At 39.8% G+C, this 25,244-nt stretch overlaps 4 protein-coding genes and 2 long non-coding RNA genes across 11 annotated transcripts; 3 read left to right on the top strand and 3 right to left on the bottom strand.

Moving 5' to 3' along the window:
• Positions 1 to 190: 190 nt before the first annotated feature.
• LOC122408913 (dual specificity mitogen-activated protein kinase kinase dSOR1-like) lies at positions 191 to 7,978 on the bottom strand. Its single transcript, XM_043416019.1, has 9 exons — positions 7,203 to 7,978; positions 6,945 to 7,137; positions 6,742 to 6,854; positions 6,573 to 6,619; positions 6,163 to 6,419; positions 5,933 to 6,084; positions 5,842 to 5,897; positions 5,564 to 5,730; positions 191 to 5,464 (listed from the first exon to the last, which is right to left on the bottom strand). The coding sequence occupies exons 1-9, from the start codon at positions 7,322 to 7,324 to the stop codon at positions 5,348 to 5,350; spliced, it is 1,224 nt and encodes a 407-aa protein (XP_043271954.1). The 5' UTR covers positions 7,325 to 7,978; the 3' UTR covers positions 191 to 5,347.
• Positions 7,979 to 11,134: 3,156 nt separating this feature from the next.
• LOC122409870 (uncharacterized) lies at positions 11,135 to 12,173 on the top strand. The gene is made up of 3 exons (XR_006260779.1): positions 11,135 to 11,298; positions 11,377 to 11,474; positions 11,927 to 12,173. It is a non-coding gene; the product is annotated as an uncharacterized lncRNA (long non-coding RNA).
• A 792-nt stretch (positions 12,174 to 12,965) lies between these two features.
• On the bottom strand, positions 12,966 to 15,761 carry LOC122409869 (trans-1,2-dihydrobenzene-1,2-diol dehydrogenase-like). Its single transcript, XM_043417751.1, has 4 exons — positions 15,632 to 15,761; positions 15,337 to 15,538; positions 14,933 to 15,224; positions 12,966 to 14,545 (listed from the first exon to the last, which is right to left on the bottom strand). The coding sequence occupies exons 2-4, from the start codon at positions 15,536 to 15,538 to the stop codon at positions 14,038 to 14,040; spliced, it is 1,002 nt and encodes a 333-aa protein (XP_043273686.1). The 5' UTR covers positions 15,632 to 15,761; the 3' UTR covers positions 12,966 to 14,037.
• Positions 15,724 to 18,701, top strand: LOC122409867 (putative sodium-coupled neutral amino acid transporter 7). Of its 3 annotated transcripts, none has more exons than XM_043417748.1 (5): positions 15,724 to 15,857; positions 16,582 to 16,784; positions 16,919 to 17,279; positions 17,374 to 17,629; positions 17,753 to 18,701. In XM_043417748.1, the coding sequence occupies exons 2-5, from the start codon at positions 16,646 to 16,648 to the stop codon at positions 18,416 to 18,418; spliced, it is 1,422 nt and encodes a 473-aa protein (XP_043273683.1). In that variant the 5' UTR covers positions 15,724 to 15,857; positions 16,582 to 16,645; the 3' UTR covers positions 18,419 to 18,701. The 3 variants fall into 3 exon arrangements, with proteins under 3 accessions (XP_043273683.1, XP_043273684.1, XP_043273685.1); XM_043417749.1 differs by lacking the exon at positions 15,724 to 15,857 and adding an exon at positions 16,262 to 16,311; XM_043417750.1 differs by lacking the exon at positions 15,724 to 15,857 and having other exon boundaries at positions 16,264 to 16,784; positions 17,753 to 18,194; positions 18,273 to 18,701.
• LOC122409866 (E3 ubiquitin-protein ligase RNF123-like) lies at positions 18,577 to 24,560 on the bottom strand. 4 transcript variants are annotated; one of them, XM_043417744.1, is made up of 10 exons: positions 24,058 to 24,557; positions 23,568 to 23,878; positions 22,276 to 23,286; positions 22,033 to 22,169; positions 21,587 to 21,684; positions 20,203 to 21,434; positions 19,778 to 20,106; positions 19,533 to 19,698; positions 19,242 to 19,388; positions 18,577 to 19,087 (listed from the first exon to the last, which is right to left on the bottom strand). In XM_043417744.1, exons 1-10 carry the CDS (start codon positions 24,180 to 24,182, stop codon positions 18,735 to 18,737), a joined length of 3,909 nt encoding a protein of 1,302 aa, XP_043273679.1. In that variant the 5' UTR covers positions 24,183 to 24,557; the 3' UTR covers positions 18,577 to 18,734. The 4 variants fall into 4 exon arrangements, with proteins under 4 accessions (XP_043273679.1, XP_043273682.1, XP_043273680.1 ...); XM_043417745.1 differs by having other exon boundaries at positions 18,963 to 19,087; positions 19,186 to 19,388; positions 24,058 to 24,560; XM_043417746.1 differs by having other exon boundaries at positions 18,997 to 19,087; positions 19,181 to 19,388; positions 24,058 to 24,560.
• LOC122409871 (uncharacterized) lies at positions 18,869 to 19,493 on the top strand. Its single transcript, XR_006260780.1, has 2 exons — positions 18,869 to 19,006; positions 19,276 to 19,493. It is a non-coding gene; the product is annotated as an uncharacterized lncRNA (long non-coding RNA).
• Positions 24,561 to 25,244: the final 684 nt, after the last annotated feature.

Here is a 25,244-nt window from a genome sequence, read left to right as displayed (position 1 = left end):
TTGTCGATATGTAAATGAAAGAGGAAAAAAAACCCAAACATTTTTTATATTTATGTGCGTTCTTGTGGAAGGAGGACTTGCTTAATTGTTACATTGAAATGATTGTAAAGATTTGAACAATCAATAAAAGAGCGTTGTTTCGGTTAAAACGTTTAATCAATGTATCAATCGCTCAATTATATCAAACCAATTGATTTAATATACTTTATTCTGATCGATATATAACACATGAACGATATTTTCATACAATTGCGCAATCACATATATAGACTCTCTTATCGATACTACAATTATTTTTCTTCAATATTCGTCCGCAAATTTCAAACAAATGATTTCTCTATCTCGAAAACAAAAACAACTCGTACATATGTTTATTGAAATTTTTGAAAAACCAAATTTCCAAAAAGACCGAATACGCAATATGTCAAAATAAATTTGGACGTTACACAGCTCGGGCATTTTTTTTTCTTTTCTTTCAAGAAACGAACAAAAGATCACATATTGCAGTTTGAGTACATGAACCGATAAGTTTTTTTTCAAGCCAATAAGTCGGAAGAGAAGGCTGCTGCAAAACCTGGCTACTACTCCCTATAGACTTTTTGCATTACAGCGGAATTAGCAACTGTGCAGCATTTTTTAATGCAATAATATTATTTCATTAAAAATTCGCAAAGAAAAACAAAAAATAAACAAAAAGGCTTATCGATTTTGACGAATTGCCAATGATTGAATAATTTAAAGTAAATTGAAATATTTTTAATTATTCAAAAATTGATCTCGGAATGGGCACTCGATGAAAGGTTTATAAAATATTCAAAAATTGATTAATCAGTTGAATTTTCAATTAGTGCTGTAGGTTTTGTAACCTATTTTCGTAAAAAAAAAACAAAAATTCGACGACACACGCAAAGTACAAAATTCTTTTTCTCCCTTTAAACTGCGTGAAAATTGAACTATTCTTCCAACATGTTCCATCTTTTTTTTTCCCATATTCCGAATTTCGAATATCGAATTCGTCAACCCATGGTTGAAGACGTTTTTTTTTTTTTATTACAATTTGAACCTCGCTTTTCGTAGTATGGATCAATTGAAAAAATTGACTCGACGCGACCACGGGGGGGGGGGGGGGTAACCGTGGTCAATCAGCTTCATCCGCGGTTCGGTCCAACAATACAATGCGAAATTTGTATAGGCCCTTAAATTTTATTTAGACAAGTACAATTATGAGTCGTCATCGTCGTCGTTGTCACTGCCGCCGCTTCCCACCACTGACTCTTAACAGGACCCATCGCGTTTCCATATAATTGTTTAGAAAATATCTTTTTCTTCCATACTACTCATCTAATAAAAATCGGACGACATTACAATAAATTGATCACCACGAGGGTTGTAGAAATTGTGCGCAAATGTCACTCAAAATTCATTTATATTTAGAATAAAAATTAGCCCAAGTCCGCAGTATTACGACCATCATCAATTTTTTTCTTCGTCCATTTATTTATTTATTTTTTTGTTCTTTCAAATTTAAGTAGGTTTCATTGCAAATGTACTGTGTTTCTTGCTTTAGGAAAATATTCAATCGCTGATGCTTCCCGCATATGCAATAATAATTATTCATCATCATTGTATGACAATAGATGACATATAAACTATGGACTATTATTTATTTTTAGATAAAACTCAACCACGAGAATATTATTGAATGTTTGAACAACAAAATATATTTTGTTTTTATAAACTAATTTTATTAAGAAATAAAAAAAATGTAGATTTTCATTATCTGCTTAAATGACAAAAGATGGATGGTATGTCGCAATTCCCTCTATCGAATCATAACATTCGTTAAGTACCTTTCATTCGCAAATTATTAGTTCGTTCAATTCAAAAGTGCAGCGTGCGGGGTATTGATCTCGTTTATCGTGTCTCTATTTTTTCATTATCATATGTGAATGTCAATCGGCAGAGGACACGTTTCACGAGAACTCGGTAATCACAAATATACATAGCAGAGACCGAAAGCCGACTCAGCCAACTATATTGAACGCAGTTGGCGATGAAATTATTCGAGCAGACTGCAAAAATTAAACATATACATGGAGTACAAACTTGTGCTCGAGAAAAAAACTGTTTAAAATCTATTGAAATATGCACGCAGAAGAATGAAGGCAGTGATTGCAGCGAGAACCGGGAAATCACGAAATGCTGCACATAACATTTTCCCTTTTTTTTCTGTTGCTTCTTTCCACATATAGCACTTGAGATTAAGAATCGCGACGATATAAAAAAAAAGCTAATATTTTTATGGTATTCTCTCATGTGAACAAGAGACTCAACTTTTTTTTTCCATTTGTTCAACGGTAGCTTTATTAATTTTTACACTACAACGCGATGTTGATTCGCTAAAACTGATGGGCTATATTTTTACTCGGGAAAGACTGTGTGACCGCGTTATTGGTTTTAATCGTGTATATTCAACGCCCAAAGAGAAAAATTTTTTAAAACAATTTGCCTCAAGTTTGTACTAAAAAATGCAGCAAACTATCGTTTGGCAAATTAGCGATTAATCATGCGAATGTTGAGAAATATTTATTTCAAGTTTTTTCTCTCCTCAAAGATTGTCATTATAATCGTTTTTAAGCGTTCATCAGACGAAATTTGATACTCGCGGAAAACGAACATTTTCAAAAGCAAATGTATCAATATAAAACGTGTTTCGTGACGCACCGCGAAGGAAAGAAAGAAAAAAAACGATTTGAAAATAAACAACAAAGAGGAGTAAAAAAAAAAATAATTGAATATTTCGAGTTTTGGCCACGGAAAACTCCTCAAATAAAATTTTCAAACTGAAGGATCTTGAAAAAGTTTAATCTTAATATTATCACTATGCGGAATAACAAACTTGAAATTATCGTCCGGTTCATAGAGTATATATACATATATATATGCGTATATGTATGTGGTCCGAGATACGGATGCGAGGAACTAGTATATACGATGAAAAATAAAATAAATCTACAACGGTCTATAAATGATGGGGATTAAAGTAATTTTATTCGACGTTTGAAACGTTTGCTAGAGAAATCTTTCGAAAGGTATCATCCCCGGTGTGTATCGTTAGTGGGCGAATTACCCCAATTATCCGCATGAATTTCGAGTATTTGTATTATTATCGATAGATATACGTATATGTACCTATATATATATATATATATCTATGCGCGGCATAAAAGATTTAAGCCGGGTGTGACTGAAATGATAAAACATGTTTAAAAAACGTTGGACATCTTCAGGTACAAATCCTCGTATAATAAATAAATAAATCGCGTCGAATAATTGTCTGTTGTTGTTTTTTAATTTATGCCTATATGCATATGCTCGTATCATAATTGTATTAAATGTACGTTTGCATTTTTTTTCTCTATCGATATCCTAATTCTTATCCCAGGAAATACATACATCGTGGGCATGCGCGCGCGCGCGGTTTCTTTATTCTTATAACAATATCTAAATGTACGTAATGTACGACGCTATAACTCTTCTCACCGTGTGTGTGTGTGTGTGTGTGTGTGTGTGTGTGTGTGTGTGTGTTATCTTGCTTTCACATTGTCTTACATACTTTTCAAAGGAAACTGATGAGAGATGATTAAGTAAACAAAAACAAATAATGATAATGATCGGGTGAATGAATCTATGATGAAGAGTAGTAGTGGTGGCGTGACGTCGCGCGAATCACATTTTTCGCAAAATTTTTATTACATCGCGAGTTATTCACAATGCCCGTTTCAACACACTCGAGTTACTCGATTAATTTTATTACTTTGCAACTATAGGATCCTTCGATCCGTCGATTAACTTATTTTCCTCTCTTTCTCTCTCTTTTTTTTTTGTCCTTCGGGATCGTCGCTATCGAGAACGACTCAATTGGAATTGATGCCAGCATTTTACGCGTTCCCCCGTGTACATTTCACGTTCACCAGTCCAAGGATAGAGATATTTCAACAACGGAAACAGCTAACGCCGCCACTTTACGAGGAAAACAATAATGGACTAACCGATTATTATATAGGGGAGTATGGGGCAAAGTGGCCCACTTAAGGAATTTAACGAGTTTTGTCGGGTAGCACATGGTCATTTACTTATTTTTATGTCCCCAAACTGATTCCACCTCCTTATTGCTCGAATTTTGAAAAAAAAAATTTTTGGGGCAAAGTGGCCACCCCCTCGAATGCGGTGAAAATCGATAATTGTCACTTCTCGTTAAATAGACGTTGGAATTGACTGTTCTCGCATGGAACATTGAAGGATGCGATAAAACGAAAAGAAACGAGGCATAGTACGAACCCTCCTTCGATAGGATGAAAAAAAAATTAGTCAGAATACTTCGATAAATTTTGCCAAATTTTTTTTCATGCCGAAAATGAATATCCAGCCCACTTTATCAGATAATAAATGATCTTTCGACTATTGTTGAGTCTTAAAACTCTTTGTTCATCCTCTTTTTCCTTATTTGATCGAGAAAATTTTTTGGGGCAAAGTGGCCACCCTCTCGAATGCGGTGAAAATCGATAATTGTCACTTCTGGTTAAATAGACGTTGTAATAGACTGTTCCCGCATGGAACATTGAAGGCCGCGATAAACCGAAAAGAAACGAGGCATAGTAGGTACCCTCCTTCGATGGGATGAAAAAAGAATTAGTCGGAATACTTGGATAAATTTTGCCATTACCAGTGGCAAAAGCCCGTTCTTATCGGGGGCAAATCGTGGGAAAACCGCCATTGTCACGAGTCCGTCGTATCGCGCAAATCTAGTGAGTAAGAAAAAAGAGATCATCAAAAAAGAAAAATTCTTGTCTGCGGCGGACGTTGCGTGTATTTTCTGCGATCAACTTTATTCGCATTCCTCCAAAGATTGAATTCGCTGCGAAACATGCCTAAAATGGGCGCACACCTTGTGTGCAGGTGTTGATGAAGATGAAGTCCATTATAAGTACGATTTTTGTCAATTAAAATAAAATAGACATTTATCAGTAATTCGCAAAATGATTCTCACCCTCTGCCTCAAATAGCTATCAATTTCTCAAAAAACATAGAATTCTCACTGAACCTGAGCCCCGCCAGAAATCGGAATTGCGTGAGTCGCCACTTTGCCCCAGAATTCAAAAATGCCCCAAAAAAGTGGATGGCCACTTTGCCCCATGTGGCCACTTTGCCCCATGTTCCCCTATATAAAAAAACAACAACAACATATTCGAAATATACGTATGATACGTATATATTCCTAACGAAAAGTGACTCAGGAGTTTTGAACGCGTATGTACGTGGTCAAGTATGTAAGAGTGACATTTATTCAAGACTGTACGTTCTCCGGACGGGTCGGAGTGGTCGGTTGCAGATCCATAGTTCGACAAACCCATCCAGCGATGTCGACGTTCTCCATTTCGGCCTTCTTTATCCACTCGTGATTCTAAATTATACGGAAAAAATTCGATTGTGACTATAAAGAGTGAGTTTTGAGATGTGAGGCACGAGAAATGAATCTTGAACGCGAGTCGTCAACACTCACCATCAGTGTTTTTAAATCAGCTCGCTCTGCTGGATTCTTCTTCAAACAGCGATCGACAAAGTCCATAAAAGAGTCAGTAAAAATTCCCGGTGGCAGCCTCGGTGGCGGCTCATTTACGATGTAATCGAGCAATTCGAAAATTGCCATTGGTCTGGGACTACCAGCGTCTAGAAATAACAATTTTCAGCTCAAACAAACTCTCGTATATGAATTGGTGAAAAATTGGACAAATTGTTGAAGCATGCCCGTAAAAGAGAAGCAAAGTATTGGCAACATACTGTGTGCGGGTGATTGCGAGGTCGGCGTAGATACATTGTTGACGGTGTTGGTGATGTTGGTGGTGTTGGTGGCGGTAGTGGTGGCGGTGGCGGTGGCTGCGGTGGCGGTGGCGGTGGTGGTGGTGGTGGTGGTGGTGGTGTCGATGATATAGGATACATTCCAATCGCCATTTCTACAAGCGACAGTCCCAACGACCAAATGTCACTTTGAACAGAATAATGGGTGCCCTGCAATCTTTCTGGCTGTAAATAAAAAGAAAAACTTTTGTCGAAACTGTCGCTTCGTATCCGCGCGAATTATTCGCTACATACAACACTTACCGACATATAACTCCTCGTGCCAACAAAAGAGTTGGCCATTGAATCGATCAACTGTCCAGAAACTCCAAAATCACAGATTTTTATTTCACCAGCGCTATTGACGAGTATGTTACTCGCTTTAACATCGCGATGCATAATCGAATGTTTGTCTCGCAAATAACTCAAACCTTTCAGCACCTTGAACACAGAGATTATTAAGCAGAGAGATAAACAAATGAAAGACAAGACAAGGTTTTTTTTTTTTATAATTTGACACACACACACACAAAACAACTGATCCGTCAATATGAAATAATTATATTAGATACAGCAGCAGCAGCAGCAGCAGCAGCACAGCCCCTGGATTGGGGGAAAAAAAAACGACGACGACGACGACGACTCGGGACGAAATGAAAAAAGTATCGGGTTCGAAGAGCGCTCAATTATGTATTCCATGCATATGCTAATTTCTCCGTCGCTGTGAAACCCAAACAATTGTAAATTGTTGCCGATGCGCTAATATTATTATTGCAGCGCCGATTCAATCATTTATGTTATTAATAATTCAAACTAAACGGTTGAAAATTATTTCAAACTGACCTGTGAAAAGCTCCGTAAAATCCAACAATATGGGCAAAGTTACACTCGTGGAGTACTTTCAGTTCACGAATAATTTGTTTCTTTATAGCCGGCTTGACTTCCAGATGAATCAGCTTGAATCAAAAGTTTTTTTTATTTACAAGCGTTTTGCGTTGATGAATAAATTTCAAGAACAAAGCTATTTCAATATCGGAATAAAATACCTTTCTAGCCATGATAAGGCCATACTTTTTATGCCTCACTTTCGTTACAACACCGCCGTTTCCAGCTCCGAATTCTCCAACTTTTTCTTTTTGACCCAAGAAGCTCTCGAGTCTCTTGCGCTGTTCCTCGTCCATTTCCAATTCTTCCAGTCTTTCTTGTATGGCGTCGATGCTCATTTTACCCATGACTCTGCTTGAAGAAAAATAAGCCGGTCAACTCGAAAATTCTCGAGATACAAAAATAATGGTGCAACTTACTCTTGTATAACAGGCGGCTCGGCATACGTTGCGAGGGGTTGAACCGGCGGAGAAGGTGACACGACCGGTACCGGCTCTATAGAGCCCGGCGGCAGTGTCAGATTTAATTTATTCTTCGACATTTTTTCAAACTCCTTTGGCTTTTTTTACAATATTTTGTTAATTAAGGCTGCCGAACTATGAGCTTCGAGCTGCTATATGAGCCTCAAGATTTTGTGAAAAAAAAAAAAATAAATAAATAAACAAAAAAAAAGTGAATTCTATTGTTTTGAGATAGTCTTTCGAGTCATAACGTTCCAAAAATCGTTAGAATCACGAAGAGACGTCGAATTGAAATTAACAAAAAACGTATGCGGTATGAACCAACTGTCAGATTGGTGCCTCTACGTCGGAACGCAAAAAAATTCGCCACATTCAAAGTCAATATTTTTTCATTTATCTAACGCACTTATTTGTTTGATCAACCCGAGTTCATCAATATATATTCGCGTATAATGACACTTGCGATATTATTCAAAATAAAACAAGTTCGATACGCGATACCACACCGTTGTTTTTTTTTTTTTTCTATGTTGAAAAACAAAACGCTCACTGACACAAGGTGGTAGAAACCTTGGTGAGGTTACTGCTCAAAGTTCGGGCGTTACACCGATTCAACGACTCAACCGTTGGATTTTGGATTGTTAATTATTTTTGTATACACTTTTCTCTTTCCCGTATGAAAATATACTGCTCTTTTTTGTTTTTTGGGTATAAGAAGATTATATATTGACGGGAAAAGAGGAAAGGGATTCGTGCTGCAAAAAAGGTGTCACCGTAAATCCTCACAGTATCACAGTAAAAGGCCGCAGGCCGCCACTCGCACAGTGGTTCCCAATAAAACCCTCACGACTCGCGACGTCCGCGACGACGACTACGACTATATATTGGCATTAGCCCGTATATGGGCCGTATGTATGCTGCTCGCAAGGAAATTCAAAAGAAATTTTTATTAGCGAATATATATAACTTTTGTTATAATGGCGACATTGCGATAGATCCGATAGATCGAGGGTCGATTGGATAAAAAAAAAAACAGATATGCGCGCGGCATATATATATATATATTATATGGTTTATTGCGTATCGATATTATAAATATACAATTTCATGATGAATGATAATGAACGGAACGCGAACATTAGTTTCTATCAGTCAATTTTTACATCATTTGAAATTTCAATTTTCAAGGGATTTCGTCGTTATAATAATGATTCTTGAAATGAAAAATTTCATATAGGGGAGTATGGGGCAAAGTGGCCCACTTAAGGAATTTAACGAGTTTTGTCGGGTAGCACATGGTCATTTACTTATTTTTATGTCCCCAAACTGATTCCACCTCATTATTGCTCGAATTTTGAAAAAAAAAAATTTTGGGGCAAAGTGGCCACCCCCTCAAATGCGATGAAAATCGATAATTGTCATTTCTGGTTAAATAGATGTTGGAATTGACTGTTCTCGCATGGAACATTGAAGGATGCGATAAAACGAAAAGAAACGAGGCATAGTACGAACCCTCCTTCGATAGGATGAAAAAAAAATTAGTCAGAATACTTCGATAAATTTTGCCAAATTTTTTTTCATGCCGAAAATGAATATCCAGCCCACTTTATCAGATAATAAATGATCTTTCGACTATTGTTGAGTCTTAAAACTCTTTGTTCATCCTCTTTTTCCTCATTTGGTCGAGAAAATTTTTTGGGGCAAAGTGGCTACCCTCTCAAATGCGGTGAAAATCGATAATAGTCACTTCTGGTTAAATAGACGTTGTAATAGACTGTTCCCGCATGGAACATTGAAGGCCGCGATAAACCGAAAAGAAACGAGGCATAGTAGGTACCCTCCTTCGATGGGATGAAAAAAGAATTAGTCGGAATACTTGGATAAATTTTGCCATTACCAGTGGCAAAAGCCCGTTCTTATCGGGGGCAAATCGTGGGAAAACCGCCATTGTCACGAGTCCGTCGTATCGCGCAAATCTAGTGAGTAAGAAAAAAGAGATCATCAAAAAAGAAAAATTCTTGTCTGCGGCGGACGTTGCGTGTATTTTCTGCGATCAACTTTATTCGCATTCCTCCAAAGATTGAATTCGCTGCGAAACATGCCTAAAATGGGCGCACACCTTGTGTGCAGGTGTTGATGAAGATCAAGTCCATTATAAGTACGATTTTTGTCAATTAAAATAAAATAGACATTTATCAGTAATTCGCAAAATGATTCTCATCCTCTGCCTCAAATAGCTATCAATTTCTCAAAAAACATAGAATTCTCACTGATTCTGTGCCCCGCCAGAAATCGGAATTGCGTGAGTGGCCACTTTGCCCCAGAATTCAAAAATGCCCCAAAAAAGTGGGTGGCCACTTTGCCCCATGTGGCCACTTTGCCCCATGTTCCCCTATATAGTGATTGCGTTACTTTTTATCAAGAGACTCGGTATAGAGTCTCGGGGACAAGTACATTTTACAGGCGCGAGATATTGCTGATGCGCGTGCTCGCATGACCAACACAATGACCAACGTCAACAACAGCGAGACGCGAGCACCGAACTGAACTCTATTTTATATTTATATACTGGAAAACCCCGTGCTGGAACCTGATTGGAACGCTCATTGGCTCATTGGACGTTTATAAAGAGAGACAAAATCTCTGTCGTTTGCTGTGCTGCTGCTTCTGAGCGCGATGCGCAGCAGTTGTCTTTGTTAGTACAGCGAACCAAAAAAATTAGCCGACAGCAGCAACAACAACTATTATATATAGGGATGGTGCAAGTAGACTACCGCGCCACTTTACTGATGAAAAGTGAAAGCTTTTGGGGGTCTTTTATCATTATCGTATTATTATATATATATATTACATTATGATGATTATATTTCCATCAAAGTATAGGGACCGTGCGCAGCGTCTACAGTGTCACTATGCGGCCAATTTCATAACTTTTTAGATGAAATTTGAAACAGGCGTATATGGGAATTATTACTTTTCGCATTATTTAACAAAATAAAATTATTATTTTTTATCACGTCTCGATCGAGAAAATATTGTTGCATTCGAGAGAGTGCTCTAATGCACAATTTCGACGCCGAGACGTTGAAGTATCAGTAAAATTTTATTATTTCCCAGAGGGCACAGTCCATTCTCCATGGAAAAGTGAGAAACGAACCAAGTGGATCAAAAGGTTAAACACTGTCAACTCATCCACTAAACTTTCTGTTTCGACGACATTTAAAACGTCATTCGATTCAAACAGTTTTTTTCCTTTTACGTCATTTTGATTTTGAATGCGATCATTGTTGATCGGACAAAAACCGTATTTGATTACTTTAATCATTATTTTTTTCCGAAAAATTAATTATTTTCAATGATATACAGTCAAAATATCATCAGAAAAATTGCATATTCAGACACGAGAGAGCGCGCTCATCGACTGTAGTGCTGCTCTCTATAGCTCACGCACGGTCCCTATTGAAAGTGCTACCCCCAAAAACTTATAATTTATGACATTAGAGGCGCCACGAGTACTTTCGACCTGCCCTCTATCGAATCTGCACCATCCCTATACCGTTTGGTTTATTTCGTGTCATATTTTTGCCGACAACGACGACGGGGTGGTTCGGTTATTTTTTATCATATGCAATTATTTATACTGCAATGTGGCGATGAAAAAATATCATTACAATCATTCCATCTTTGCGAGAGCGATATCGCATGAATAAATTAAGTATAAACGCATCGCTGGAGAAAAAACGTACGTAAACGTGATACCCAACACCTCTTACTTATTTCCCGCTACCATACGAATCGTGGCAATTCGCTCGATGATTGGCTCCAGCGGGTCGATGTCTCAATTAATGCTGTATGGGCATGCGCGCAAAGGAAAGTGTATCTCCTTTTCATCTTCAACCGCCATATGTACACACACAGTACACACACACACCACACCGCGATGTACATATTATCGATAACAAATCGCTATTTGAGACAAGTTCTCTCAATAAAGTGAAAAAATTGTAATTCGTGATATCACGAATACAGTATATACCGCGTCGAAACTACGATGGTATATGATTTTATTATGTATACATACACAAAACAGATGCGTATATACGTGCGTCTCTTTATATTTGCCCGTTTATAGGTTACGTTTCACTATCCTGACTTTTCTACTTTGTTGGAACAAACGTATCGACCCGCGTTGCGGTGCCAATATTTTGCATAGCTTGTCTTAATTATCCGGTAAGTTTTCATTGCGTTTTCTAAATTTCCACCACAAAATGTGTCCCTTCTATACCCAAGCTCCTCACACGACTATCCCTGTGTGTTTAGACTATATTTTGCAATCCGTGCTTCTTTTGGTTCAATTTCCAGACTAGCGACGCAACGACCTAGAGAACATCCCCTTTCCCCTTTACTGCTATGTCGTCCTCCGGCGTTCTTGTCACAAGAGTAACAATGGCTAAAGCAATTTTGTATTTCTCACTTTTTCCAAGTCTCTCCTCCCTATGCGCCCCCCCCCCCCCCTAATAGCTTGTATTTCTTTTCCAATTTTTTTATACTTTTCCCGCATCAAAATCATTCGTACTTGAATCCCAGTTTCCAGATAAAACATGTAAACTTCCGATGCTCTGGAAACACTGGTCCGGCATCTATATTCCTCGATTCATACATTACTATTCTTCTATTTTCAGAGCAGGATGGACGGTCCGTGCTATGGAAATACAATTATTGCTTTGTCGCGCATTGAGAGTATCCTGCCTGGCTTCGTACTCGGGTCATCCACCGGGGACACTCTGCTGAATTGTACGCCTTACTTATCCGACAAAGGATAATGGTAGCGCAGACATACCACAAGAGGAAAAGAAACAACAACTACGCACCCGTCCATGTTTTTAATGACGATTGGCCTCGCACAAACAATTTTATGTTTCCCAGTCGGCAAGTGTTACAAAATACAAAATCTTTTTATTGCCACCCTGAAAACTGCGATTACGAATCTCTGTTCAACACTCGATTATCTCCAATCTGCACAACCGAAAGTTGTTGGTCGCTCGTGTTATTATATTATCATCGACCTTCAACCTTTTTCATTTTGACATGAGCAATTTTTTTTCGACAGGTCGTCAGTCACCAATCCTCTGAAAAGCAGTTCAAAAACTGAATCCATCATCGTTGACGTGGGCTCCGAATACTGCAATGCGAAAACACTATCCTCGACCCACACACAAGCAGCCTGCTTACGAAAAATTTTACCCGAGTTACTTTCCGTCATGCCCGAGTTTCGCGCCTCATCGAAATGGCGATTGAGTTGCTCGATCTATCGGGATGCGAACTACCGCGATGCGACCCAAGCTATTTTCGAGTCCTCTCAACTTTTATTCTTTTTTTTCTATCAAAATCGATGATATTCAATTCGAATTTTCAAATAAAACATGTTTATATTGCCATGCTCTGGAATAATTGGTCCGTTATCCTATTAAAATAAATTACTCTACTGCACTACAGGCATACGATTGCATTATCGCCTATTGAAAATATATCCCCAATGGATTCTCGGCATCAACCGGACAGTCCAGAAAATTTTATCAATGATCATGTCTGCGGAGAAAGATGAAGGGGGAAAGGAAACATCGACGACGCATCTATCCATATTCTTGTAACGACGAGCGCCTCGCAGAAGTATTTCTGTTTGACCGTTACGGATAGAATACGTATGAAAAAAGGCAAGCATAACAAATTACAAAATCTTTTTATTATAGCATGACCTAAAAATTAGGATTACGAATCTCTATTCAACACTCAGTTATATCCAATAATAAACAAAAATTCGTTATCTTGTAATTCTCTTCAATTTTGATTCGCTCGTCTCATTTTACGAACAACCTTCAACCATTTTATTTTGACACGGCTCATTTTTTTTTTCAACAGTTAACGATGTCAGACCATCGATCACAAATCTTCTCAAGAGCAGTCGAAAATCCAAATTTTATCATCATTAACGTGTGATCGAAATACAAGAATGCGAAAACGATACGTCAGCACGCACCAGCCTTACGGAAAATTTTACCCAACCTTTCCAAGATTATTTTCCAATCTCGAATTGCGCTCAATCTCGAATTGCTCCATCTGTCGCAGGAGGATTTGCACATCGTCAAGCTTTGTTTGGATAACGAGAAAAGAATATCGATAGCGGAGCTCGATGTTCCATCTCGACTTATATTTTTAGATTTAAAATCTCGATCATTCCCAATCGCCAATATTGAGGCATTATTTTTCTGTGATACCCAAATATCCAGGGAGTTAGACGGAGAAACCTTCGAAACTTGATGATTTTTCTCACAATATCATGTGAAAGTGTCGAGTAATTTTTGTCCAACTTTGCGTCTGGTCAAAATTTCATAAACAAGTTTTTGGAGAATGAAATCTCAAAAAGATGACAATTTTCTCAAATACTATTCTCAGGAAATCTACTATCCCCCCCCTCCCCCCTTGCCCCTTCTCCCACTGCACCCGGTTCCATGTCGGCGGGGGTGAGATTCATTCTGCTGGAGGTTCCACGTTATTTTCTTCAAAAATTACAATTCGATAATCGCTTAACAAAAAAAATGCCAACTCTCGTTTCATCGTGTCAAATCTTCTCTTTCCTCGATCCTTTGTCATTGTGTAGTTTTGAAATAATGATTTTTCCTTGTCCGTGGAACATTTATGGAAATATGAAAGCGTGAGAACGCTGTCGTCGCCAGCTATCCTTTATCTTTCGCTTTTTGATTTCTATTACTTAACAACGTTACATTGCTGAAATTTAATCTTCGTTATAAATAACTCCGATCTGTCGACGCAATTCATCCTCAATTTCTGCTATGAGGATTGATTCCTCGTGCGGCATTCGTTCACTCTCTTTTCTACTTGATCGGATGCAAGATCGAACGTGCTCCGCTTCGTATCGCAATCCTGCACTATTGATAAAGTTGAATTTCTTCGAAGACAGTCCCCCTGGCAAGGGAAATTCAACGGTTCGAGATGGCAATATCACACTCGTGGGACACCAAAAGTTTGGAACACGGATGATACCTTCGGTACCAATTACCACGGCTTCGTTTTGCAAATTCACTGTTCCATTTGTGACAATCGTCGCCAACCGATCATTTCCGTACAACAAAGTTGCCGACATACTCGTATCGACTCCTTCACCATTCAAATGACCCGCTGCTCTGATCGTCCGGGGTTTCTCTCCTTCAAATATGAAACTCGCAAATTGTATTGTATACACCCCCAAATCGAGTATCGTTCCCCCGCCTTGCTCTTTGGAACTGTGATGGAAAAATAAATTCGAGTTAAGAAAACAAATCCAAGCACGCACGCACAATTGAACTTTATGCAGATCCCAATGTATATTACGCACTTGCGGCGACTTGCATCATCAAGTGATACATGTTTCATCACTAGAGTATGCGTGGCGATTGTGGGAGGGGGTCAAGCGTAAGGCCCGCTACACACGGTCAATAATATTGCACAATCATAAGTTTGTATGGTGGGTAGTGCGCCATAAATTTAAGATAGCTCAAACTTCTGCTGTTCAATGATTGCGCAACGTTCTAATACTACATCTACACGGTCAATAATATTGTGCAATCACCTATATTGCGCAATATTATTGACCGTGTGTAGCAGGCCTAAAGAAAGAAATCTCGGCTTACCTCAAACGCTCGACGTTGCTCAAGTCGAATCCAAACGATACGATGACTTGTTTAACGATCCCGATTGTCCCTGCAGCTAGTTCTTTTTTTATATGATCATAAGCGGGAAAGAATCGACTCCAAATAGCCTCCATGAGAAATAATCCTTTTTCTTGTGCCACTCCAATCAATTCAGCCGTTTGTTTTTTGTTGAGTGTCAATGGTTTTTCGCAAACAACATTTTTCCCATTTTGCAACATAAGTTTAGCAATCGCCAAGTGTTGGGTGTTCAAACAACCGACGTAAACGACATCTTAAAAAATAAAACAAAATCTTCGTAATATATACAGCCATCAACGCCGCGGCATATAATTCGGGCGTGTACTCTCTGCTTATTTTGTATATATATATATATATATACTCGCCAATGTTTGAATCATGAGCCAGTTGCTCGTAGGAGTCATATGCGTTTTTTATAGCGTGTAACTCTGCAAACGCTTTTGCTCTGGACAAATCGCGCGCTGCTACAGCAACCGCGCAATGTTCCGTTTCGGGTAAAGTTGACAGAGCAATTGTAAAGTCATGAGAAATTTTTCCGGCGCTCGCTATTCCCCAACGCAAAGCCATCTGAATTTTGTTGATCAACAAAACGACATGATATTATAATACTCGAAAATGTTATTAGCCTTTTTTTTTTTATAAATTTCATTATCTTCTTACCGCGTATAAAGAATAATGTTCTTATATAGTAACGGTCGTCGCGAAGAATCACCGTATACTCTGCACCACCATATTCATTGGAATGAATAACACACGGACAGGCGCAAGCAGCCCATTCATTTAAAGCCCCTCCTCCAGAAGCAATTCTCGAGAGAGCGCATGTTTTTAGCACGCACAGACAACAGCAGCGTATGGAGTGTATTAACAAGACGGGGTATCTATGAAGGTATGTATGGATATGGAAAGTTTTTCGAGTCAAGCTATTGAAATGAAAAAAATATATTTATACAATATTGTATACGAGATAACGTGTTATCTTGTTATTCCTATAGCACTCTTCGACCTCTATAATCTTAAATAAATATTGAAAATATCAAGAAAATTGAATCGTGTCGATCTGGAAACTTATTTACACGACTTTTGTTAAATTTTATTAATCAAAAAATTAACTACACAGTTTACGGCCCCCGACAATCATGACCCCGCAATAACATGAAGCCGCGCGGAAAATGACTTTAAAGGGTCGAAAATTTCCAAACTTTGTCATCGTCGTCGCGGGTGCGTGCGCGTGCGCACTTAACGAAAGTGTAGTACAAAACATTTTCAACACACACTTGCGATCGCAGTGCTAGCTGCCAGGCCAGTGCGAGCGGTGCCAAATAAATCGAACGCACTCTGCTGTATTATTACATCATGTTTTCTGTGATTGCGATTAACGACCCCGGAATACTTTTGTGTTCTCGATCAATCAACAATATCCGTTTTTGTGAAAAAATTCCGTGGGACGAGCCTTTTTGTTTTCGCTTTTTGTGTTTTATCACGAGTATCCGCGCATATATAGTTCCATAATTTGCTGAAGCACGTCCAGTATATGCGGTTTACGTTTGGATTGTTTTTTTTTCTCTCATTATTTCTTGCTTTTTGAGCTTCCCATTTTCATAAATTTTCAGCGATACTCATCGCGCGACTCTGGTCTTCGATGAGAGAGTTATAAAAAAAATTTTTTAAATAAGGATGAATTCGCCAACGGAGGACGGAGCAGACGTGCTATTCGATGGCGATGGCAATGATATTTCGGGCAACAATCAAGAATTCGAATCCCCGGACGTACTAATCCGCTCGGCCTCGCGTAATAACAGTCAACAACGGCGGGGTACGAATTGTAATCCACGCGTTGGACTTTCTCTCTCTTGTTATTGCTTTGTGTGCGATTAATTAAATATCGCCAGTTCGATATTTAATCGGTTTCAATGGAACGTCATTAGAGAATAAATGATTTTTCTTCAGGAACGACCATGATTGGAACAATATTTTTGATAATAAACGCGACGCTCGGAGCAGGTCTACTCAACTTTCCTCAAGCTTTTGATAAAGCCGGCGGAATTGCAGCGGCTTCGATGGTTCAACTGATTTTTCTAGTATTCGTCGCAGGAACTCTGGTGATTTTAGCTTATTGCAGCGACGTTACTAATACCTCTAATATGCAAGATACCCTTGCCGGACTGTGCGGTAAAAGAGCTTTGATCATCTGTGGTCTATGCGTCTCTCTTTATAGCTTCGGTTGTTGTCTCACTTTTTTGATAATCGTGGGTGACCAGTTTGACAGAGTTTTGACAACTTATTACGGAATGCAATACTGTCATATATGGTAAGCTTGTATATATCAAGAGTTATATTTGTGCTCGGGCACACGCCTATAGGCGCATAGTACAGAGAAACAAAACACTCAATTATTGTTTTAGGTATCTTTCCCGAAATTTCATTACCTTCGTCAGCAGCTGCATTTTCATTTTACCATTGTGTTTCTTGAAAAAATTGGAGGTACTGAGCTATGCGAGCTCGATCGGATGTTTAACAATCGTTTATCTGATTTTCATAGTAATCAGAGAAAATGTAATCGACGAGAATGACGATGATGAGCCAAAACTGATTCAAACGTGGCCGGATAATGTGGCTCAAGGGATGCAAATAGTACCTATTATTTGTTTCGCGTATCAGGTAAACGAACGACAATGGAAAGAAAGACGAGTAATAATATATTTGGTTCAACGGGGATCGCAGTACGGCGCCCGGACAACCTTCCTGATAGGACTACGCATCTTATGAAATGTTCATTTACAGAGTCACATGACGGCCATACCAACTTACGCTTGTATGAAGGAAAGAAACCTCCGAAACTTTACAATCTGCTCGGTTCTCAGTACGTCAATATGTTTCATCTCTTATACGCTGGTCGGAGCTTTCGGATACACGAGTTTCGGTATGGGCCAAGTTCCCGAAGACATACTTCAGGGTTATACGGACGATGGCTCGGCCGTAACGGCTGCAACTCTCGCCGTTGCTATTAAAAATTTTGTCACTTATCCGGTTGTTCTATTTTGCGGACGTGATGCTCTCCTCGGTCTCTTGAATATGACCGGGATTCGTGATGCTGGCCTCAGAATGCCTATAACATATTTGTGGTTCGGATCGTCGCTTCTCATCGCCATTCTCGTACCTGATATTGGACCGGTTATCAATCTTATGGCAACACTTTCAGCAGCTTTTATATTCGTTTTTCCTGGTATTTGTCTCTTTCAAAGTATCCTCGTAAAAAACCCGATATTGTTCTCAAACAAAGATCGTTTACTCCTTTTCTTAGCTATACTCGTTACGGCTCTCGGAACTTTCCTTTGCGGTTTTATCTTCGTTCAAACCGTTCAAGCCATCGCCGTCGCAAATAAACATTTGGAATCCCCTTTGGTAACGTTTATCGGATCAAATATTCGTAAGAGTCTTTGCCTGTGAATCCTCCTCTCTCCCCCGCGTACGCGCGCATTTACTCGTTTGCTGTGATAAAATTTTACAATAAACGACGTCTCGTACTTGTGCAAATGCGAGCGTCGGAAAGACTGACGATGAGAGACGATGCATAATTGGATAAACACGAAAACCTATTGGAGCCGTTATTATTGAATAATTTTTTAATCGGCCAATCAAGCCCATAAACACACTCATTTGTATTGATTGGTTATCTAATGGAACCTCTGTCATGTACACAGAAAATAAAGCTCTATATGAGGCTCTTAAACGTGGTAGAGTTTTGATTGTTTTAGCGCGTGTTTCATGGCGTGGCGGCCGAGGGCAATCCGGACGAGGGCTCGCTGCTGTTGCTGCTGCTGCTGCTACTCGTGAGATCGTGCAAAAGTTGACCTTCGAGATCATGAATCTCAATAATAATAGTTTTACAAAAGAAACATTCGCGACTATTTAGTACGTGTCGATCGATGCAGCCGCGGCATGAGCGATGATTACAAGGCTTGAAAGTAACGGCGATTGGATAAGCGTAACAGATGGTGCAGGTATCGTCGTCGTCGCTGATCAATCTAGTCTCTGGTAACAATCCACGATTAATCTCCAAATGTTTTATCATATCTCGAACCGAAACGATATCTGCCTCGCTCACGTCCTCCTTATCTGTAACGTTGAAAATACAAATTATTGTAATATAGTCACGAACGAGAAAAGAGTATGTGTGGCGATTTTGTGGGAAGAAAAAAAAACAATAACTGAACGAGTAGTATATGGTGATAACGAAACACGAGCAGCATTTTGTGTTGAGTAGGCTCACAATTCAAGAGAGTAAATGTTTTTATGTTTTTCAGAGCGGGTTTCTTGGTTGTTCCCTCGCCGAGAACGAAATACAGTGAGCTCATCTGAAAACTCGGCTCCATTAGGAGAGTTCCAGTCGTTCGCGGAACCTCTTTAGCTTCGTGAGCTGTGAAAAAATAGTAGCGATTCGTAATGATATATGAAAAAATTTTTATCACGAAGAAGCGCATTTTTATCCCAATAATAAACTTGACGCAATACCGCAATATAATTGTTAGAGTTGAGAAAAATGTAATGCGATTAAACTTGCCATGTTTGGATGTTATTTCTTGTTGCAAAAGAGCCAAGAGAATGCCAATAACGGCGGCAAGAATCGGAAAATGATCGACAGTCTCCAAATCCGGTATATCCAACAAAACGACGTGTTGAAAGGAGCTCGTTTGGGAACTCACGCGATTCAAAATTTGGCACAACAACTGCGTCAGGGGGAGAAATAAATTGAATAAAATAATAATGTCGATTCCTATGGAATACGTACAAGAACCAATAATAAACCTGGCATAGCCTGATGAGTAAATTTTCACTGGAAAATCGGGCAGGATCGTTGAATATGGCCGGAGCTATGGTAGCGATCATTTCTATGACTCTCAGAAGAGAAACAGCGAGATCGAAGCAGGTTGCGCAAATTTTGAGCTGTCGAGATTCGATGAATACCCGCTCGGGTCTCGAGGATACATTATGAATTTCTTGTACCATACCGATGAATTCAGAAAAAGCCCAGTTTAGCTGATTCAGGAGAGAATTTAAAAACTTGATAGTCTGCGACAAATTGTTCAGCAAGACCTGCTTTACGTGATTTTGATAAATAATCGATGGACAAGGCTCTGCAAATATAAGGACAGAGATGAATAAATAAGACTTGACAATGCAATAACTATGTTGTTGACTAGCGAACGATGCGAATATTTTGGTACGCTTACTGATGGGTTGCGCTATAGAATCCTGTTGCAACATCTTTGGGCCAATTTTTTTCGAAAGATGGGGACTAGTTTCGTAGCGAAAGGCAAAACCGTGTCCCTGCCAAAATCTGACCAACACCCAATTGGATTGTGCCCAAGCGCGGTTCTCATAGGGTCTCAAAAGATTCGTAACAAAATTGAGACGAGATTTTTCTGATACTCGCTCGAGTCCCCTCAGGGTCAGAGGATTCGAGACGAAACCAGCGAGGGTCAGTATGAGGGTATCCTTGGAGTTTGCGTTAACGATTCGTGGATCTAAAAAATGATTGCACAAATACTGTCCAACCTCGATCAAGAGAGCTTCGTAATCGGGTATCTTTTCGATCGGTACGGTCGGATGGAAATGACTACGCAGACCGAGGCACAAGTCGGAGAGTGCTTCGAGATAAAACTCTGGAACGAAACTAAACATGCTGCCCTCTTGGCTCGATTTAGCGAGCGTCCAGGTAACGACGCGCAACAGCCAAGCTATTTGTTGCTGCTTCTCTTCGGAATAAACGGCGGCGCGTACCCAAGCCATGTGTCGCGATTGTTCGATCAATTTTTTCTTAAAAACACCAATCGTGCGAATCAATTCTCTTTCGATATTTATAGCTTCCTCGTCGTCCTTGGATTTTTTATTATGATTAATCGACTCGAGACGTCTCGTTGCTTCCGAGAGTGCAACGATGTATTCCGACATGCTCTCGCGGAGACCCGCTATTTTCGCAATTTGTTTCTTCGCAGCGGCATGATAAAATAATATTATACCGTCGAGAAGCTCGAGCAACGAGAGTCGTTCGTCCGCGGAACCGGGCCGAGCGAGCCTCCTCGCAGTATCCTCTTCCCTCCGCCGGTTATTGCTCGACGTATAACCGAGTCTTTCGAGTATCATCGGAACAGTCGCCGCGGTCGCTGCTGCCGGCGCTCCCGATGAGTTCATGCTTATCAAACGCGCTAAAGTTGGTATTTCGTTGAGAGCGGCTCGGCCTGCTTCGCCCATTAACGTGCCATTTGGGCTCGCGGTGACGCCAGCGGTAGCGCTACTCGACTCTTGCGCCATTCTTCTTTCACCGTCTTCCATTCTCGCTATAATCTCGTGATTACTTCCCAAATTCGCAATTAAATCCCTCTTGTATGTCTTGTTCAAATGCGATAAAACACCACCGAGTCTGTCGATACCGTAATAATCGAGGGAACCATCATAAAAAGATCTACAACAAATAATATATGCGTATTATTTAGCAACTGCCATTGTTATACGAGACCCCCGAGATTGGGGAGCCTCGTGCGAAAGAAAGAAGAGAAAAAAAAAACAACAACAACAACAAGACCGATCACGAGCGATACGGATTACGTCGCACACCTGCATGGTATGAAAATTGTATCTTCGGTATAAAGCCACAAGACCTTGAAAGCTCCGAGAAGACGATGGAAACAGCACACGGTAATGGGTAGAGGTGTCTTGAAAGATAATAACGCTCCTCATGTACAACCTGTTGCCGTTAAACGAGTCACTCGCATCTTCGCAACGCGGTGTGGAACCGCGTCGTTGTTATTCATCAAAAGTTTTTTATACTTGTCCAGGCAGAAGATTGAAAATATTCAACCAGACGCTACGTACGCCCCGGGGCGTTGCCAGGGATTTGAAAAATCGTAATATCAATCAATAAATAATAGAGGAAATGCCGAGTCGGCGGTTCCACAGCCGCGGGGCGCTTCCGCGATGGCAAATTTGTCCTCCTCTTTGATGTTGTAGCAAATAAAACGACGGCACATTATCATCATGGTACGAGAAGCAATCGGACTCACTCTACCGGAGACGAGATTTTCGTGAAGAAATCGTCGAAACTTGGTGAGAAAAATGGTCCTTGAGGAAGGAGTACGGTTAGTGGCGTCGTTGTTATCCAAGAGGAGAACGAGCAGTTCAACCTGAAGGCATTCCAATTCTAGCGGGGAAACGAAAGAAGCAACAAGACGATTTGGTGAATCGATTATGATAATAATTAACGAGATTGATTATAGAGTAACTTGCACGAGATGACCACCGCGTACCCGATATAGCATTCTTGATCTCGTTGCAAGCATCCATGTAGCTCTTTTTGGAGATATCGAGCGAGTCATCGATCAGCGGCGGATCGGTTTCCCACCAAATTTTATTAACAACCTCCTTCAAACCGTGTTCATCGAGCGGTTTTACGTGAAGAAAATTAGCAAACCTCACACGATCGAAGAGTACGTACTGCAAAAGGTGTTGTCTCGTTTTAGCGTGACGACAAAGATCTATCAGGGGCGCAAGGTTGTCGCATTGATTCGGATACGAGATCATCAATGATGCGTGTCTAAAAGACGACAGCAAAGAAACAACTGTATTTTCCAAGCAAACTTTCATCTCCTCTTGTTCCATAAACATCCACATTAGATCGAGACATAGCATTAATTCCTGCGGATTTTGTTGCTCCTGCGACTTTTCGGACGATTTTATTCTTCGGATGAATGGTATAAAAAGTGCTTCGGTTACGTGGGATGAGGTCAAAAGAGGTCCCAAATATTTAATGATTAGCCTGCTCAAGCATAACAGGTATGTCTCGATGGAAACCCTCTTCATCACCCCATTATTCTTCGATGTTTGTTGAACATTCGTTGAGGATTCGTCGAAATTTCGAAATCCCGTATCTCGGCTTCTTTCTTTCATTTGTACGAGGAGTCTCGTCAGCCATTCGAGCAAAAGTAGTACTTTTTTGAGCTCATTCCTCGGTGGTGCTTGAGGGGCCTCGTATCCCTTGACCGGATATTTCAATGGTGTTGAGCCAAAATTTGCCATCAAATTTTCAGTGAATGCGAGACTAACGGTTGGAAAATATGCGATTCCCGCTCCTCTTGGAATATTTTCGAACGCCACCCCAAGATTCCTTCCATTTCTGTAAAATGATACGCATCCCTCATCCAAGTCCAATGCGCAACCGATAATATCACCGGAAAGCCAAGCCTCCCCGTATTTGTACGTAGTTACATTCCATTTTCGTACGCGATTCCCATCGTACGCGAACGACGTAACCGTATCACCTGCAACATTTTTCATTCTTACGCACTTACCATCGACTTGATTGAGCATTGTGTACCATCGAATCTTTGTCGGAACGATGCGATTCGAATAAATATATCTTTTTATCAATCATTTCAATGATTTCTAACATCACGATCTCAACCGATCTCTTCTGCGCTATTGCTGCTGCTGCTGCTGCTGTTACTTCCGCACTCGAGTAATCCCTCGCGTTCCAACAAAAATTCCATAAATTTTCTCGATTTCAGTGTTAAAAAATTTTTCATCACCCGATGGTACCGACCTACGCCTGACTCGTGACTGAATTTACATTGCGCAGTTCCCCAGCCTATTTGCATTACACCTTTGGACCCCAATTGGACTTCGTACAACCATTTGCCGCTGTACAAAGCTGTATTGGCTTTTATGGTACTAAAGTTGCTTTGGGAATTGACGCTCAGTCTGTCCGGTGAAACAATGAAAAGCCCGTGATGAGTAGCGACGTCAAATTTCACCAACTTTGGTCCTATTCGTCCGGGCCGTTGATCTTCTTGTATCTTTGATGCATCATCCTCGGCCAGAGCCGCTTCTATATAACATTCGGCTCGACTCAAACTGTGAAAAGTCATGATTCGTTAACAATGAATATACATTTTTCGAAGCTAATTGCCCAAAAATACAACAAAGGTAATCGTTGTAAATAAATATTATTACGGTAGGCAGCAAGATATTTTATCCATGTATGAAACATAAAAAATGTATAAAAGCAATAAAAAGATTCTCATTACTATTACCTGCTTGGATTTGCAAAATTGTAAACTTTTGATTTGGCTCCACCAATAACACCAGTTGCAAGTTCATCCGATAGCTCATTGAAACCGGGTCCAAAAATTTTCCTTACAATGTCCTGTATCTCCATTTTCCGTCTGCTTGCCCGTCCGCCTTCCTTTCCCGTATTTCACAAATCCGCAATTAATAATCATCAAAAGCTTCCATCGAAATCTTCGAGCTCTCGCCGCATACGGTACAATCAATTTTTTGGTTATTCTTTCGCGTTTGCGCACATTCTCTTGCGTTAGTTGATAAATATAATGAATTCGGGTAGTTTTTTTCCATGATTTTCAATTTTCAATCTCGGTTCAAATTAATCACTCATAATCCAAATCGAGTAATTCAACATATTGAGGGGGTTAGGAGTCACCGCGATGGTACTCAAAGGGGAGCGGAGCTCAGAATAAGATCGTGCAAGTGACTGAAGGTGGATTGAAGAAGTGACACAAGTGCATGACAAGACCGACAAGACTAAAAAAAAAAAATAAAGAATATATATAATATACACACGGCGGTTGTGTTTTTTTTGTTCTTATGTTCGGCTGTAATTCCAAAACCAACTACCGGTAGCGCTGTAAGTAGCGAGGTATGACGAATGCGTAATTCGTCACCAGAGTGCGCTGATTTCTGCGCTAGGAACCGCGAATTTGCGAATTTCGTACTGCTTTAGCATTTTATACTGATTTGATAATTTGATCATTGAAATGTTAATAAATGAGAGGAGCGTGACGGACTTGGGTGACTAATATATAAGTATAGCATAAACAATAACCGCTAGTCGATAAGAAACATGAACGTATTGACTAACTCATTCTTATAGTTTACATTATAATAATCTCCATACGTTGAAATGTATCGAAATAAGGCTTTCTTTGATTTCTTATATAACTAGTTTTAATATCCCAATACGATACTTTTACCCACTTTCATCTTATAAATATTAGGCTAGGACATATTCTTCGTCACTCTTATTTGACTCTTATGCTAAGGACCTAGAATAATAAGGGCATTGTGTGGTTGCGAAGCGAGCGTGTGAAACCGAAGCGTGGGTCGCGAGACCCCAGAATTGAATGAATGGGAGAACCAGCGTAATTGGTCCGCATATGAGCGGAGCGCGTACAGAGTCTGCGCGTGAGAATCAAAAGATTTG

Source organism: Venturia canescens, chromosome 4, assembly GCF_019457755.1.
Source record: "Venturia canescens isolate UGA chromosome 4, ASM1945775v1, whole genome shotgun sequence".
Taxonomy (NCBI): Eukaryota; Metazoa; Arthropoda; class Insecta; order Hymenoptera; family Ichneumonidae; genus Venturia; species Venturia canescens.
The sequence above is the reverse complement of the archived record's forward strand: the minus strand, read 5'-3'. Positions and strand labels throughout refer to the sequence as shown.

Bases quoted from the DNA above. Each gene is read 5' to 3' on its own strand.
- LOC122408913 (XM_043416019.1), bottom strand. From the start codon at position 7,324: ATGTCGAAGAATAAATTAAATCTGACACTGCCGCCGGGCTCTATAGAG. The intron at 6,620-6,741 runs GTCAGTTTGAAA...TGGGTTTCACAG, and splicing joins TTTTACGGAGCTTTTCACAG to CGACGGAGAAATTAGCATAT. The intron at 6,420-6,572 runs CGAACCCGATAC...TTTGTGTGTGTG, and splicing joins ATACATAATTGAGCGCTCTT to TGTGTCAAATTATAAAAAAA.
- LOC122409869 (XM_043417751.1), bottom strand. From the start codon at position 15,538: ATGGCTTTGCGTTGGGGAATAGCGAGCGCCGGAAAAATTTCTCATGAC. The intron at 15,225-15,336 runs GCGAGTATATAT...TTATTTTTTAAG, and splicing joins GGCTCATGATTCAAACATTG to ATGTCGTTTACGTCGGTTGT. The intron at 14,546-14,932 runs GTAAGCCGAGAT...TTTCCATCACAG, and splicing joins AGCAACGTCGAGCGTTTGAG to TTCCAAAGAGCAAGGCGGGG.
- LOC122409867 (XM_043417748.1), top strand. From the start codon at position 16,646: ATGAATTCGCCAACGGAGGACGGAGCAGACGTGCTATTCGATGGCGAT. The intron at 16,785-16,918 runs GTACGAATTGTA...ATTTTTCTTCAG, and splicing joins TAACAGTCAACAACGGCGGG to GAACGACCATGATTGGAACA. The intron at 17,630-17,752 runs GTAAACGAACGA...GTTCATTTACAG, and splicing joins TTATTTGTTTCGCGTATCAG to AGTCACATGACGGCCATACC.
- LOC122409866 (XM_043417744.1), bottom strand. From the start codon at position 24,182: ATGGAGATACAGGACATTGTAAGGAAAATTTTTGGACCCGGTTTCAAT. The intron at 21,435-21,586 runs GTGTGCGACGTA...TATTTGTTGTAG, and splicing joins ACAATTTTCATACCATGCAG to ATCTTTTTATGATGGTTCCC. The intron at 19,088-19,241 runs GTGAGCCTACTC...TCAACGTTACAG, and splicing joins AACATTTACTCTCTTGAATT to ATAAGGAGGACGTGAGCGAG.